Here is a 15,066-nt window from a genome sequence, read left to right as displayed (position 1 = left end):
TCACAATCTAATTTTGTACCTAAGGCAATGGAGGGTTAAGTGACTTTCCCGAGATCACAAGGAACAGCAGTGGGATTTAAACCAGCCACCTCCGAATGTCAATTCTGGTGCTGTAACCACTGGGCTGATACTCCACTCCTCTATAAGTTATAAAAAAATAAATTCCTCTAAAAAGGAAATGTCAGAAACATGGATTTTGTGATGTGCTTGCAGTTTTTGGTTTGCTTTAAAAAAAAAAAAAGAAAAGTTGAAAAAAGTATGAAAATGAAAATTTTCTGCACTGTGAAGAGAATTTTAAAAACATTTGTGTAAACACTGAGACACTGCCTTTCATCAGAATGCCTTTTAACAGTCAGCAAGGCTTGGTTGCCTCTATCTGTTTTACAGCACAAATTCTAAGTTCGCTACATAATGAGGACATTTTGGGAGGGTGACTTTGCCTGCCTCTGGGCTGAGGTAGTAGTTTGTACAGTTTGAGGGTCTACGATACCACCCGGTACTGGAGATAACTGTACAGGCCACTGCCTTGCCTGGGACAGAGCACATTCTACCAGAAAAGCTGGCAGATCTGTCATCGGGAGCTTGGACCAGAGGTGAAGGTAAGACATGACTCTAGTGATTTTGGCTCACTGAAACCATGCCGCTGTTTGATTCATTTTAATATTTAATTTATAGATTATATATCACCTAGAGCTTTTTGGAACTATAGGCAAGCTTGAAAAAAAATGCATTCTCTTCAATAAGCAAGCAAAATAAACATGCATTTAAAACAGTCAAAATAAAACGGGTTGCTGATCTCCTTTGATTCTGGGATGGTTTATTCTTTCCCATTAGACCACTTTATACATTGATTCCAGCCTTACTTGATACTGTTTAAAAACCATATCAAAATTTCTAAAGCTGAGATAATTTATTAATGGATCTCAATGGCTTTAGAAGCAAATTTGAGCTCCTAGGGACATGATAGGGAAAGAACCTTTTTGAGGGTATGTACACATCACAACAGCGGAGTCACTTATGGGTTCTCCTGAGAGGAACATAAGTCTTCCTGAGGGTGCTAAATGTGTTTGAAGTTGGTGCTTTTGGATTTTGTCTCTGTGTTGGCACTCCCTTTAAGACAGTGATCTCCATTATTTTTCAAGTGAGAGCCACTTAAGAATAAAGAGTGGCATTCTATAAATGGGGTTCAAAATTGGACGCTGAAAAAAAACAGGCACCAAGTGCTACTCTATAAAGAGTGTACACCCTAGTACAGGGGTAGGCAACTCCAGTCCTCGAGAGCCGCAGGCAGGTCAGGTTTTCAGGATATCCACAATGAATATGCAGGAGATAGATTTGCAAGCACTGCCTCCATGGTATGCAAATCTATCTCCTGCATATTCATTGTGGATATCCTGAAAACCTGACCTGCCTGCGGCTCTCGAGGACCGGAGTTGCCTACCCCTGCCGTAGTACATAGAGCTGATTCCCATGCCTAGACACCAGACTTACACCTACTGAAACCTGGTATAAATGCTGTCCCCCAAGTTAGGCGTATGCTAAGGCAGTATTCTTTAACTACACGTGCAACTTTTGGGAATGCCCATGGTCACTCCCCTTTTGAGTTAAGTGCTAGTAGCTAGGTGCCATGCCTTTATAAAATAGCATGCAGCCAGTTAACTTCAATAATTGGTTGTTGGCACCCAATTATTGGTAGCTAAGGACTCGTTGCTCAATGGGCACGCAAATCTGGGTTCCATATGTAAAATCTGGGGTAAAATGTCACTGTGAGAGGGTCCCCCTCTGATATGCAGGCACTGTCAGAATGGTTCATCTAACTAAACAAACCTTCCCACAAGTTCTCTCTCCTCTCAGCTACTCTCCCCACCCCACCCCACACACATTCGTTCCCAAAAACAACCTATCCCAGCCAATTGTAATGCTCATCCACCTCTTATCCAGTGAGACATTATGGAGCCTGATATCCTGCAAGTTAAATTTCCCCTCCCTCCTTCAGGTTATTAATCTGCTCTCACTTGTCTGGACTCATGTTGCTGGCATTGCCTCCAGAATAGCTTTTCTGCTTTTTATTCCTGCACTGCATAGCTCTCGGTGAGAGCGAACCACTTTGTGTGTGAACTCCCACACAGTTCTTAGCTTTGTGAAAATACCACAGTAGTTCAGATACTGCACAGTTCAAACTTAAAACAGTTCAGGTAAAAACAGATGTTTGAGGCAGCATTTGTAGCAAACCTCCAGAAACGTTCGGAGGAGAGTGTATTTGGGGGGGGGGGGATTTAGGGAGCCATGCTCATGGTCGTTGATGGCCTCCACTGGCTCTTGGGCCTTACACTGAAGAATGTGACTCTACAATGAAAATACTTGATCATTTTTGAGATCTCCTTTTCAGGAGGAGAGTTAATTGGAATTTTTATCATTACAAAATTATCATCTCTCTAATCCTGGTTTCCCATGTCTAAGTGTATTCTGCTTAGCATAAAGCATCAGACAACTTTGAAGTAAGAGTTTGATACTGAACTCCGTTATTAGTAACACAAAATAGATTTTGCTTTGTGTAGGAGGCATCTGAATATCTCTGTGTATGCTTCCAAAGGGAAAAACTACTTACATAGCATCCCACAGATCAATCCAGAGACTTGTGGGTTATGTCCCTACCAGCAGGTGGAGATAGAGAGAACTTCAGAGGTTTACTATATGTGGTCATGTGCAGTCACCTTAACTTCAGTATTCTCTTTATCTAGCAGGTGGATGCTCATATCTGTGCAGTTCTGGATTGATTTGCTCCTGGCCTGGTCCCCTGGGTCTAGTCGAGCTTCTGGGGTCTGAGGTGTCCTGGTCTTGGAACTTGGGTGCACATCTGGTGGTGCCAGGTCCCTCCCTTCCTCCCCCATCAACCCCTCCTCTCTGCCTGACTGGGGTTTGTGGTTCTCACTCTCCTGACTTTAACAGGAGTCTGAGGTTTCTTTTGCTCTGGCGTCCTCTCCTGCCTTAAAAAAAAAATAGAAAAAATGCCATTTGAGCACTGTTTAAAAAAAAAAAAAAAAAAGAATCTCTTCAGTCTGATTTGTCCAGCACAGCAAGCTCATGCCAGTTTGCAGTACCGACTGAATGGTGCGAGGACCGACTTGGCATGCGAGAGCGATTCCCGAGGGGGTGAGTAGTCATTATCCTATCTACGCCGGTGGGGCAGAGCAAAAGCGGCTCCCAGTGTGGGAGCCACTGGGCTGCTGCAGTTTGCTGTGCTGGAGATCTACTGTACAGCCCAACTCTGTGGAGTGGTATGCTCCTTCCCTCCCAGCTCATTTTGGTGGGCGCAGGTTAGGTTTCTTGGGTGTGCGTGCGCACTTGAGGGTGCCATCTTTCTTGCCACTCCACATGGCAGTGCTCAAGCCCCAGCGCTCCCCTGGGGCCTGATTTGCTTGCGAGTCAGATAATTTTATATATAGGCTTTTCAGAAATGTGACTGGGGAACTGGGATGGATCACTCCTAGTTTCTTCATATTTGGTATTTAAGAGCTTCTGAGGAAGGAGGCCTTGGGCTGTTTGCAGACTCCTGTGGGAGTTTCCCGCAGCTTTTCAGGGACGAGGTCCCTGCAGCTGTTCTGTGGCAGCGAGAGCCTTAAGCTGCAGCTAGAAAGTACTGACTATCTGAAAGTCTTCTGGTAGAGATGCCTGTGCTTCACTAGGTGATATACACTAAGAATATTTCTGGACCCTCTTTGAGGAGGTTCAGGGTGTGTGTACATCATTAATGGAAGGGAGAAAGGGATCAGGATTAGGAATCCTACACTAGGTTTTTCACTCTTTTTCCCTCTTCCCCTTTCTCAGAGCATGGCAGTACAGTTTGTTTAGTTAGTCAGGCTTAGGGCTGTTGACGCCATGTTTCTGTGAGAAATGTTACATTTTGAGGCTATGAAGCGGTCAGGGGCGGATTTCATTAGGTAGTTGGGGCAGGTATCTAGTTTACAGCGAGTGTTGGAGAACCTGCTGATCACCCATGCAACTGTATCGACAGTGAGGAGGGCAAAATTTAACCAGGTTCGGTCAGTCTGGTATTCTCCAGTGGTTGGGTCCAACTCATTAAGGAAGTTTTCGATGTCAGTGTTGTCCTGAGGTAGCGTGTTGCGTAGGTTTACAATTTTTTCATTGAAATACTTAGCAACTTCATCTGCAGATGGGATGTCTGTATTCGATGTAGTGACCAGATTAATGTCTTGGAGTTTGTTCACGAGTTAGTATAATTTCTTTGTGTCTTTGTAATCTGTCCCTATTTTAGTTTTATAGTATGATCTTTTGGTCTGTCTTATAGCATATTTGTACTTTCTTTGTGATTGTTTCCATGTGTTGCTTGTGTGTTCATCTTTTGTTTTTTTTCCATGCTCGTTCGAGTTTTCTAGATTGTGTTTTTAGCTTTTTCAGTTCATCGTTGAACCATGGTATCGAGTTATGCTTAAGTGAAGATCTTGTTCTTAAGGGTGCTATTTCATCTAGTATGCATTTGCATCTTTTGTCCCATTTCATGAGGTAGTGTATGGAGTCTGTTTGTGTTGTCCATTCATTGTTATATGTCTGTTGCCAGAATGTTTTCGTGTCTATTTGTCCTTTTGTTCTATAGTATGTGTGTTCTTGTATTTGGTGTACTCCCGCCAGTGTAGGGATGTTTAGTTTGTAGTGATCAATCCAGGGTGTTTCTGTCCATTTAATATCTGGGCACAGTCTACTGAATTCATCATCTTCAAAAAAGCCAAGAATTTTTTTTTCTGTTTCTTCTGGTAAAACTTTACCTTTCTTCTTGTCTGGTTTTGCCAGAATTCCACAAACTGATTTCAGATTTCTTGCTTTTTTAACCATTCTAGTTGAAACCATGAATTCTGAGGCAGTTCTTTCAATAGACCAGCTGTTTGGTGCTAAAGTTAGTATTTGCAGTTTTTCTGCATGATTTGCTGAAACTTGGACTTTGTTTTTCAACTCGTTTAGCAGGTCATCATAATCAGAACATTTGTCACATTTCTGACTGGTAGAAGGTTGAGTTTCAAACTCATTTAGGTCTAAGCCACCAGCAACTGCAAGATGATGACTCAAAGTATTTTGCACTCGCCTGATTTTGCGCTTGGTGTAGCCTCGTACATCACGCTTGCTGACTTTTTTGAACTTTAATGGAGAAATACCAAGAGATGTCAAACTTGTGTTAAACTTGCCAGAAATGTCACTGTGTTCATCATCTGCTATTGTTGATGATGATAAAGAATCAGCAGCTCTGTTACTGACGTCTTTTCGACAAGATGGACATAGTTTCTGACCCGGCACAGATATTTTGCTTGTTAAGGCCTTTAGCTGGGCTGCTAGTGTGTCATCCAGCACTCTTAAGCCCCTTTTTGCATTATGACCACCTTTGGAAAATGGGTTACAGCAGGTTCTTTGCAAAAATTCAAACTTTTTCAACAGTAAGGATTCATGATGAAGGCAAATAGTTGATCCAGCATTGAAAGGTTGACCAGAACGCTCTTGTAACAACTTCTGTTGATCAGGTAGAAGCTCGTCAATTAATTTCAAACCTTTATTTTTATTGTATGTCAGTAAATGACACTCTGATGTACTTGAACAGCCAATTGAACAGCCAACTGAGCAAAGTGGAAATTCATCTGATCTTTCTGGATCCATTGATGACCATTAGCATCAGTTCAACAAACGCATTTATTCTTGCAATCAGGTTTTCAATGGGTAAAATTTTACTTCAGTCTAAAGTGATTAATATCTTCATTTGTGGCATTTAATTCAATATAAATGAGCCTGTCGGTGCAGGTGCGAGTTTCTTCAACAAGAAGTATGTATACAATGGTTTCCACCCTGTTTTTTTAGTTTACTTGAACACAGTTTTATAACATAATGTTTAAAGAAAACTTCTTTAGCCAGTTAGACTTGGCCAATTATGATTGGTGAACCCTGTTGCAAGGCAGAATTGTTTGTTTCATTGCCCAATTGTATGCTTCTGGTACCTCCTGGCTCCTGAGTGTCTGTTGCTAGGCTTACTTTGATGCCTACAGTTCACTAAGAGGTCAAACTGTAGCAAGGGTGAAGAAACACCAGCAACAGACACTCAGACGCCTTGCAACAGGGTCCACCAATCATAATTGGCCAAGTCGGTCATCCTAACTGACTGCAGTTTTCTTTAAACCTGTTATGAAACCTGGCCTCATCCTTCCACATCCTAAAAAACATTCCTGTTTTTTAGTTTTCTTGAATACAGTTTTATAACATAATGTGTTCTTTATTTTAAAAAATTGGTGCTTTTTGAAAGAAGAATCACTTTTACTACACTTGTATCAAGGGTGTAGTGAAGAAATCACAGGCTGCTGCCCGCAAACATTTAAGGGCATTTTTGCAATCCTTATATGAAGAGACTCCAAAATGAAAACTACATATTCTGATAGAAGGAAATCTGCTCTTTCAAATGGTGGTAAAAGAAAGAATATTGAAGCTGTCCCACTGGAGATCAAGGGCATCAAAGATAGCCCAAAATGGGCAAAAATGCTTTTTATACCAACTTTGAACGCTTATAATTTTTCAACCACTTGAAGGATAGTGCTGCAAATTGGAATGCCTCATTACAGCCGTGCATTTAGTACACCTACCAAAAATCAACCTGTTATTATTAAGTTCTGGTCTGTTGAAAGTTTGTGAGATGAGATCAAGTGTGTGCCCTTTGACGTGGGTTTCTTGCATTTGTGGTTATTTGAGATCCCATAATTGGAGGAATTCCTTACATTCTCGTGCGTTGATTGAGTTTGGGTCTTCTAAGTGAAGGTGATGTCTCCTATTACTAGTACATTGGAATTGGTTACACATGTGTTTGAAATGAAGTCCATGAAGTTAGTCTGGCCTTCGTTCCAATTACCTGGAGGTCTGTAAAACAGGACACCATTGAAATGATCGCGAAGGGTTTTGTTGTGGATTCTGATTGAGGCCATTTCAAGTTGAGGTGTCATGGACTCTGCAGTGGTTTCGGTGGTAAAGTGGGATTGATAGATTAGTGCTATGCCTCCGCCTCTCTTTTCCTTTCTGGTCTAGTGTGTGATTTTGTATCCTGGAGAGCATAGGTCTAGGATTATGGGGTCCTTTTGGTCATGGATCCAGGTTTCATTGATGAAAAGTAGGTCAAGGTCTTCTGCCATGATCCAGTCTGTTAGTATTGCTGTTTTGTTTACTGCTAATCTGGCGTTGATGTAGCCCACTTGGATTGTTTGGTATTGTGTCGACTTTTATTAGTTGTCGTTTGTTTGGACCCTTCTTTGCATTCTGTAGTGGTTGTCCGCATGTTGGTGTTCTTCCTTTGTTTAAGTTGTTGTCAGTTTGATGAGGTGTAGTGTATCTTTCTGCCGCTTTTGACACTGTCGATCACAGCATATTCCTTGATACCCTGTTCTCACTTGGATTCCAGGGCTCTGTCCTTTCTTGGTTCTCTTCCTACCTCTCCCTCTGCACCTTCAGTGTTCACTCTAGTGGATCCTCTTCTATCCCTCTGCCTGTTGGCGTACCGCAGGGTTCTGTTCTTGGTCCACTCCTCTTTTCTATCTACACTTCTTCCCTTGGTTCATTAATCTCATCCCATGGCTTTCTACCATCTCTATGCTGATGACTCCCAAATCTACCTTTCTACCCCTGATATCTCACCTTGCATCCAAACCAAAGTTTAAGCGTGCTAGTCTGACATTGCTGTCTGGATGTCTCAACGCCACCTCAAATTAAACATGGCCAAAACCAAGCTTCTCATTTCCCCCCCAAACCCACCTCCCCGTTCCCCGCGTTTTCTATTTCTGTGTTTTCTATTTGTTGATGGCTTTCTCATTCTCCCTGTGTCTTCAGCTCGTAACCTTGGGGTCATCTTTGACTCCTCTCTCTCCTTCTCTACTCATATCCAGCAGATCGCCAAGACCTGTCGTTTCTTTCTTTACAACATCCGTAAAATCTGCCCTTTTCTTTCCGAGCACTCTACCAGAACCCTCATCCACACCCTTGTCACCTCTCGTTTAGACTACTGCATTCTGCTTCTTGCTGGCCTCCCACTTAGTCACCTCTCCAGTCGGTTCAAAACTCTGCTGCCCGCCTCGTCTTCCGCCAGGGTCGCTTTACTCATACTACCCCTCAGGTCGCTTCACTGTTTCCCTATCCGTTTTCACATCCTGTCCAAACTTCTTCTACTAACCTATAAATGTACTCACTCTGCTGCTCCCCAGTATCTCTCCACACTCGTCCTTCCCTACACCCCTTCTCGTGCACTCCGTTCCATGGATAAATCCTTTTTATCTGTTCCCTTCTCCACTACTGCCAACTCCAGACTTCGCGCCTTCTGTCTCGCTGCAACTCCAGACTTCGCGCCTTCTGTCTCGCTGCACCCTATGCCTGGAATAGACTTCCTGAGCCCCTACGTCTTGCCCCATCCTTGACCATCTTTAAATCTAGATTGAATGCCCATCTCTTTAACATTGCTTTTGACTTGTAACCACTTGTAACCACTCGCCTTCACCTACCCTCCTTTCCTCTTTCCTCTACACATTAATTGATTTGTTTGCTTTATTTTTTGTTTATTAGATTGTAAGCTGTTTGAGCAGCGACTGTCTTCTTTGTTTGTGCAGCGCTGCATATGCTTTGTAGCGCTATAAAAATGCTAAATAGTAGTAGTATCTGATCAGTCTTTGATGATTGTATAGTATGCGTATAATGTTACTTTCTGCAAGAGGGGTGGTTAGTGTTAAGTGGATCAGTGTTAAGGAGTAGATTATTAGGAGTAGTTTGAAGGTTTTCATTTTGGTTTCTATTCACTGTGGGCTACTAGTAAGACTGTGTTCTGGATGCATGATAAGACTTTGTTCTTTGGAGTGGGGTCTGGTGTTCTGGTCTTGTGTGTTATTTCAGCTTGCCTTTCAAGCTGTTGATGTCAGTGCTGGATCAGGTTTCAGTGATAGGTTAATGAACAGAGGAAATGGGGGAGATGGGGGAAAGAGTGGTTCTGAGTCAAGGTGCTCCTTTAATCGGTCTCTTAGCAACTGATTGCTTCCCTCCCTCCTTGCCCAGTGAATTTTCAGGGCTCCTGTTTCTGGTTTTGGCTGGAGGCAGGGGGGGGGGGGGAACTTCAGAGCACTTTCAAGGTCTTTAGCAAGGAGGTGTCACACATGCAACACAGAGCCCTTAGGTTGGAAGATTTCTACTTCAGAGCACCTACAAGATAATTAGCAGGGAGGTGTCATGCATGTAGCTTCTTTCACTGAAAATGCCTTCATAGCCCTCAGTAACTATTTAGCCCTTACCCTGGTTCCCTGCTGTCAAGCCTCTTGAGACTTTTCAACTGCAAAGTCTCAATATCTTGAAGTATTACCCTGGTACACCAGTCTCCTCATTCTCTGAAGTTTCCCTTATTGAATAAACTCAGACAATTCACTTATAGTTCCCTTTCCGTTAGTGGACGTGAGCTGCTCTCAGCATGGCATTTGGCGTGTGCGGTGTCGAACAGCGCTGAGTGGCCACGAGCTGCTCAGGTCCCCCACTTTGCACCTCGAAAGCTGCTGCCGAAGGTTCCTCCTCTCGCCTTTCCTCCCCCGGCTCTGCAGCTGTGTGCGCGGTGCTCCCTGCTTTCCTCCTCTCTCTGCTGCCTCGGGCGGCCGACCGGCCGTCACTCCTCTAGGTGTGCAGCGGAGGTTGGGGCGCCACTGCCTGGCCGGCAATGCCAGAGGTGCGGACGGATGCTGGCCTGCGCTCCTCCCAGTGTGCAGTGGAGTCTGGCGATGCAGAGGCGCAGACGGGTGCCGAGGCTCAGGCTGGGGCAGCGCTGCTACCCTGAGGCAGGGAGAAGCTGCGTTCGGCTCCCGGTGATGACCTGGCCAAGGCAGGATGTCCAAGAGGCGGCCTGGGTTCTGCAGCGCCTCCCACTCCGCTTCCCAAGCGAAATCGTCAGTCTGGTCCAGGCAGCAACCGACCGTCAGCCTGCTGACCGCCATGTCCATTCGAGGGTCGAACGGTCCTGTCCTCAGCCGGTCTCCAACCAGGGTCCCTGGAGCTAGCTGCTCCCGTGACCTTCTAGTCAGCGACCATCTTTATGAAACATTTTCTTTGTTCTTTTCCGTGTCCCGTCTGGGTTCCATGGCTGCCATTTGCAGTTCGGCCACTTGGTCCTCTATCCTGCCATGGATGACTTTTGCCGATCGCCCACTTGATCTGCTGTCCTTCCCTTTTCAGGCTTTGCAGGCTTGGCGTGGCAGCGCTAGGTATTCCAGATTTGACGTGGCAGCGCATGTAACCGCGGCCTGTGGATAATTGCTCCAGTCTGCTGAGGTTGTAGTACCCCACCCCACTTGAGGACTGCTTTGGTACATTCCACAAGTCTCTGGATTGATCTGTGGGATGCTATGGAAGGTAAAATTAGTCCTTACCTGATAATTTTCTTTCCATTAGTCTCAACAGATCAACCCAGAGGCCCGCCCTTCGTTGTTCTGGGTTGAGTGTTTTCTTCTAGTTGCCTCAGTTTTATCAGATTCCTTCATTTGATTTTTGGCTACAAAATTTTAAAAAAGGCAAAAGAAATCAAAACATAAAGGAAACCTTCTGTTACCCTCCCGCAGGAGCGTTTGAGGAGCTTACATGGGCTTTATGCATGCAGGAGAGGACTTCCTCTTTCGTCTTCCACTGCTTTGGTATCGACAATACTGAAGTTAAGGTGGCTTCACATGACCACATATAGTAAACCTCTGAAGTTTTCTCTATCTCCACCTGTTGGTAGAGGGACATAACCCACAAGTCTCTGGATTGATCTATTGGGACTAATGGAAAGAAAATTATCAGGTAAGAACTAATTTTACCTTCTAGGCCCTTCAGGTTTGCTTATTGAGCTACTTTACAGTGTATTTAGAGGGATGACTGCATTTTAAATCTGAAAACAAAAAACAAAACCTTTTAAAGTAGGCACAACATGGCTGGAACTCCCCCCCACCCCCCCAAGTGTATAGTGCAGTGAAAAGAAATGGTTCATTGTGTCAGATATTGCAAATATAAATCTTGTAATTGTGAATTTAATGACTAGATAGTGCTTGGCTTCCAGATCTCAGATGCACTTTCTGTTTGCCTATGGTCCCCTGACTGGATGCTGATGGTCCTCAAATTGTGCCTTCAGAGGAATCCAGAGTCCTTTGTCACTGTGCCTTGGTCATTCTCCAGTGTAATATCTCTAGTTTAATAGCTAAAGGCCCTTGCAACTTGTGAGCTCTTGATACATGTGCTTCTCTATACTTTTTGATCTCTGCTTGGTTTACAGGGTAGCACCTTTGACTGACTTCTGAATTTGTCTGGTCCCTTTTATGAGTGTGGGAACCAGCAATAACATTTTTGCAGCAAGTGTCTGCTTGTGTTTTTATGGTTTGTTTCTGTGTCCTTACAGATACAATCAGATATCTTTCCCTCCATGACAATAAATACATCCGCTACTTCCCTGGACACAGCAAAAGGTTAGTGTGGGTCTTATAGACTGAATGCTATGTTTTGATAGGTTGACATTTCAGTGTTGAACTGCCTGCATCACTGCAAACATTCAGTCTTTTAAAGAGAAGAAAATAGGCTTAACAGTTTTCATATATCTCTGTATGTATTTTTGGCTGCTGTTTCTCAGTACTGTTTTGAGGTGTTATTTCTGTTCAAGTATACTGGCAGAGACCCTTGTTGTTTTAGAAATGTATGATCAATGTGTTTGTACATGGAAAAACTTTTAAAGCAGTTATGTGATGGTTAGCTGCTGTCAAAATGGTCATATGTTGTCACTGAATTGAAGATGGTCATTGTTGTTTCATGCATGTTTTCTCCATTTTTCTCAGCATTTCCTTCTGGTCCCTTGCAGGGTGGTTGCTCTGTCCATGTCTCCTGTTGATGACACTTTTATTTCTGGCTCACTTGATAAGACTATCCGTCTCTGGGATCTCCGCTCTCCAAATTGTCAGGTGGGTATTAGGAATTTACACCTTGGTTCATAGGTAATTGGAGAAGGGCAGTGGAGAAAGGAGAACAAAGTCGAGTAGGTGGGACAGGGAAGTTGGGGGCGAAAAGGGTGTTCCGAGCAAGTAGTTTTTATCCCCTCCTACCAGCAGGAGGTGAAGAAAACTGATCTTTTCCAGTGAACCCATCAGTATAACCTGCTGGTGCTTGGTGGAAAACTCCAGTATTTTCTCTACCTCTGGCAGATGGTAGGTTGTGCAGGCTTCAATCACACAGGTTTTCGGTATTCTCCTGGACTTTGTTGAGCACAGAGCCTGGCTCTGCTGCCCCAGTTGCGCTGCTTGGTGTCCAGTGGATGGGGTGTATGGCTCAGCCCTGTGGGGCCCTGCTACATCCTGCCTTTTGTTGCCCATGCTCCCTGTTTGGGTGTTTTACCTCTGCAGCTCCCAGACAAAGTAAAAATTTGATCGGCTTGGGTTTAGCTTTATTCTCAGGTTTAGAGAATAAAATTGCCCCCCCCCCCCCCCAAAAAAAAAAAAATGCAGCTTAGAAAATAATAAAAAGGAAGAAGGCATTTGAGTACACCTGCAGAGAGCTGGGGGCAGTGGAGCAGGCCCTGCCCAGAGTGGGGGTTTGGGCCATTACTCTTTATTTCATGGCCCCTAAGAAGAGGGGGTCCTTTTGGCTGATTTTGGACCTAAAAGGGGTGAATGCCTGTCTTGGGGTGCAGCATTTTTGAATGGAGACTGTGCACTTGGTGGTCGCCTCGTTGCAACCAAGTGAGTTCTCGACCTCTGTCAAATTTGTGGAGGCATAACTCCATATTCCCATTGCACAATAGAATAAGAATTTTTTTGCACTTCTGTGTGCTGGGTCAGCATTTTCAGTTTTGGACTCTGCCCTTTGGTTTGGTGACAGCTTCCTGCATCTTTTCCAAGGTGATGATGGTGGTGGCTCCCTTGAAGGATTGGTTGATCTGATCAGACTCGGCTGCAAATTTCAGGATGGCACCTTCTCTGGCATGTCTGTGCTGGGTGGTGAATCAAAGCAAGAGTCATCTCTTTCTTTCTGGTGCTAGAGTACCTGGGAATCTGTTTTGACACGACTTGGGGGGAGGGGAGGTGGTACTCACTCTCAGAGGGGTGTATGGCAAAAAACAGCAGGAGCAGAGGGATTTGACCAGAGTCTAAGTGCTTAACTCCCTGAAGGTTCAGCTGACAACCCTCTCCAGCTTTCGGAGCATGGTTCTGGGAGCTTCCCTTGCTACGCAGGGAGGCGTTGCCAGATTATTGAAAGGGGTCGCTCATTTGCATCCTCTGATGTGTCCTTCTCTTTTCTGTCGGGATCTAAATCTAGGGCTCCCTGAGGGCAACCTCAGTTACGGACCTTACCTTGAAGACATTTTTTCTGGTTGTATTCCCTTCGGCCCAGAGGGTGGCAGAGCTCTGGGCTCGTTCCTGCCAAGACCAATGTTTCCTCTAAGGAATGGCCTGGTGTGTACATATTTTTTTTTCATGTGAACAACAAGTTTTAAAACCAACAATTTTTGAGCACCAGTATTAGCGATGCATTTCTGTATATAGCACAAAAAAACCCAAAACAGTTTTGTGAGCAATTGTCACATCTGTGGCCGTGACCACCCTCAGACTTAACTTATTCCTGGGGGTCAGCTTCCTAGCTGGCTCCTGTTTCTTCTGTCTGTCCTTTCTGAGCTAGCTCTGGCTTCCTGTGCTGGCTGCATCCAGCAGCATGACAATAATTGCTTCACTATACTGCACCTGTGGGTGTTGCCTGGGTTATCTCTCTCTATCTCTCTCTGTGCTGGCTGCTTCCAGCATGACTCTAATTGCTTCACTACACTACACCTGGGTGTGGGAAGCCTCTCTGTTTCAGTGTGCTTTCTGCCTGCTCCTTGGTTTGTGCCTGAACAGCCTCCGTAGTTACTTAGAGATTGCTGCAGCTGCGCCTCTGGTGTTGAAGGGCTTTATTAAGCACTTAGAGACTGCAGCCTTTGCCTTTGCATCGTCTAAGGTCCCTGGTATGTTAGAGTGCTCTGTGCACTGCTACCTTGTCCAGTTCAGTGTGAGTTTCTAGCTTGTTACTAGTAGCTTGGGCATAGCCTTTCTTGTTGGCTTGTGTACAGCTTTACTAGTTCTCCGTTGTGTTGTGTTGTGTGAGTTCCTAGCGTGTGACTAGTTAGCTTGGGCACAGCTTTGCTTGTTAGCTTGTGTACAGCTTTCCTAGTTCTCCTGTGTGTTGTGTTGTGTGAGTTTCTAGCTTGTGACTGGTTAGCTTGGGCATAGCTTCCCTGTTAGCTTGTGTACAGCTTTTCTAGTCTTATGTTTAGCTTTCTGGTTTTCCCGTGTGTGTTTTCCTTTGCTTCTGGAGCTTCAGCCCTAGTCCTGTCCGCTGCCAGTACTCCTTGCTACTGGAGCTCCAGCCATAGTCTTGCTTCTTGACCTGACCATTGCCTGAATCTGACTACTCTCTGCCCGCTGTCTGACCTGACTACTGCCTGTACCCAGATATTCTCTGCTCGCTCCTTGACCTGACCATTGCCTGATTCTGACTATTCTCTGCCCGCTGTCTGACCTGACTACTGCCTGTACCCAGATATTCTCTGCCTGCTGCCTGCCCCGACTACTGCCTGAACCCGGATATTCTCTGCCTGTGGCCAGACCTGACTATTGCCGGAACCCGGACATTCCTTGCATGTCTGCCTTTCGCCTAGGTGCCTGGGGGCATGTCTGTATCCTGATTCCTGTTGTACCTGCCTGCTAGTTCCAGTTCCGGTTTTCCTGTAAGCCCTGCCGGCTGCCCGAACCTGAGGGCTCAACCCTCAGGGAACGGTGGCTAAGCGTAGGTGAAGCCTAGGTCGTGTGTTCCTGTCCAGCGGGTTCCGGTCCCGTGGGTTCCCGTCCTCCACTCCAGTGTGTTCCAGTCCAGTGCGCACCCGTCCGGTGCGTTCCAGTCCTGTGTATCCCTGTGCAGAACTCCAGTCCGGGGTTCCAGTCCAGCCTTGCCTTGCCTCTGCTTTGAAGGTGACCTTGCCTGCCACTGCCGCTCCACGGTAGTGGTCCAAGGGCTCACAAA

At 45.1% G+C, this 15,066-nt stretch overlaps 1 protein-coding gene across 1 annotated transcript in view; it reads left to right on the top strand.

The window, feature by feature from the left end:
* The window catches only part of WDR82 (WD repeat domain 82), an 89,806-nt gene that overhangs the window by 15,221 nt on the left and 59,519 nt on the right, over nt 1-15,066 (top strand). The window contains exons 3-4 of the mRNA XM_030208504.1: nt 11,426-11,492; nt 11,879-11,978. Coding sequence (XP_030064364.1) covers nt 11,426-11,492; nt 11,879-11,978 — 167 coding nt within the window. The remainder of the gene's footprint in view (nt 1-11,425; nt 11,493-11,878; nt 11,979-15,066) is intronic.

This window comes from Microcaecilia unicolor, chromosome 6, assembly GCF_901765095.1.
Source record: "Microcaecilia unicolor chromosome 6, aMicUni1.1, whole genome shotgun sequence".
In the NCBI taxonomy this organism is placed as follows: Eukaryota; Metazoa; Chordata; class Amphibia; order Gymnophiona; family Siphonopidae; genus Microcaecilia; species Microcaecilia unicolor.
Note: the sequence above shows the minus strand (reverse complement) of the source record. Positions and strands in the feature narration are given on the sequence as shown.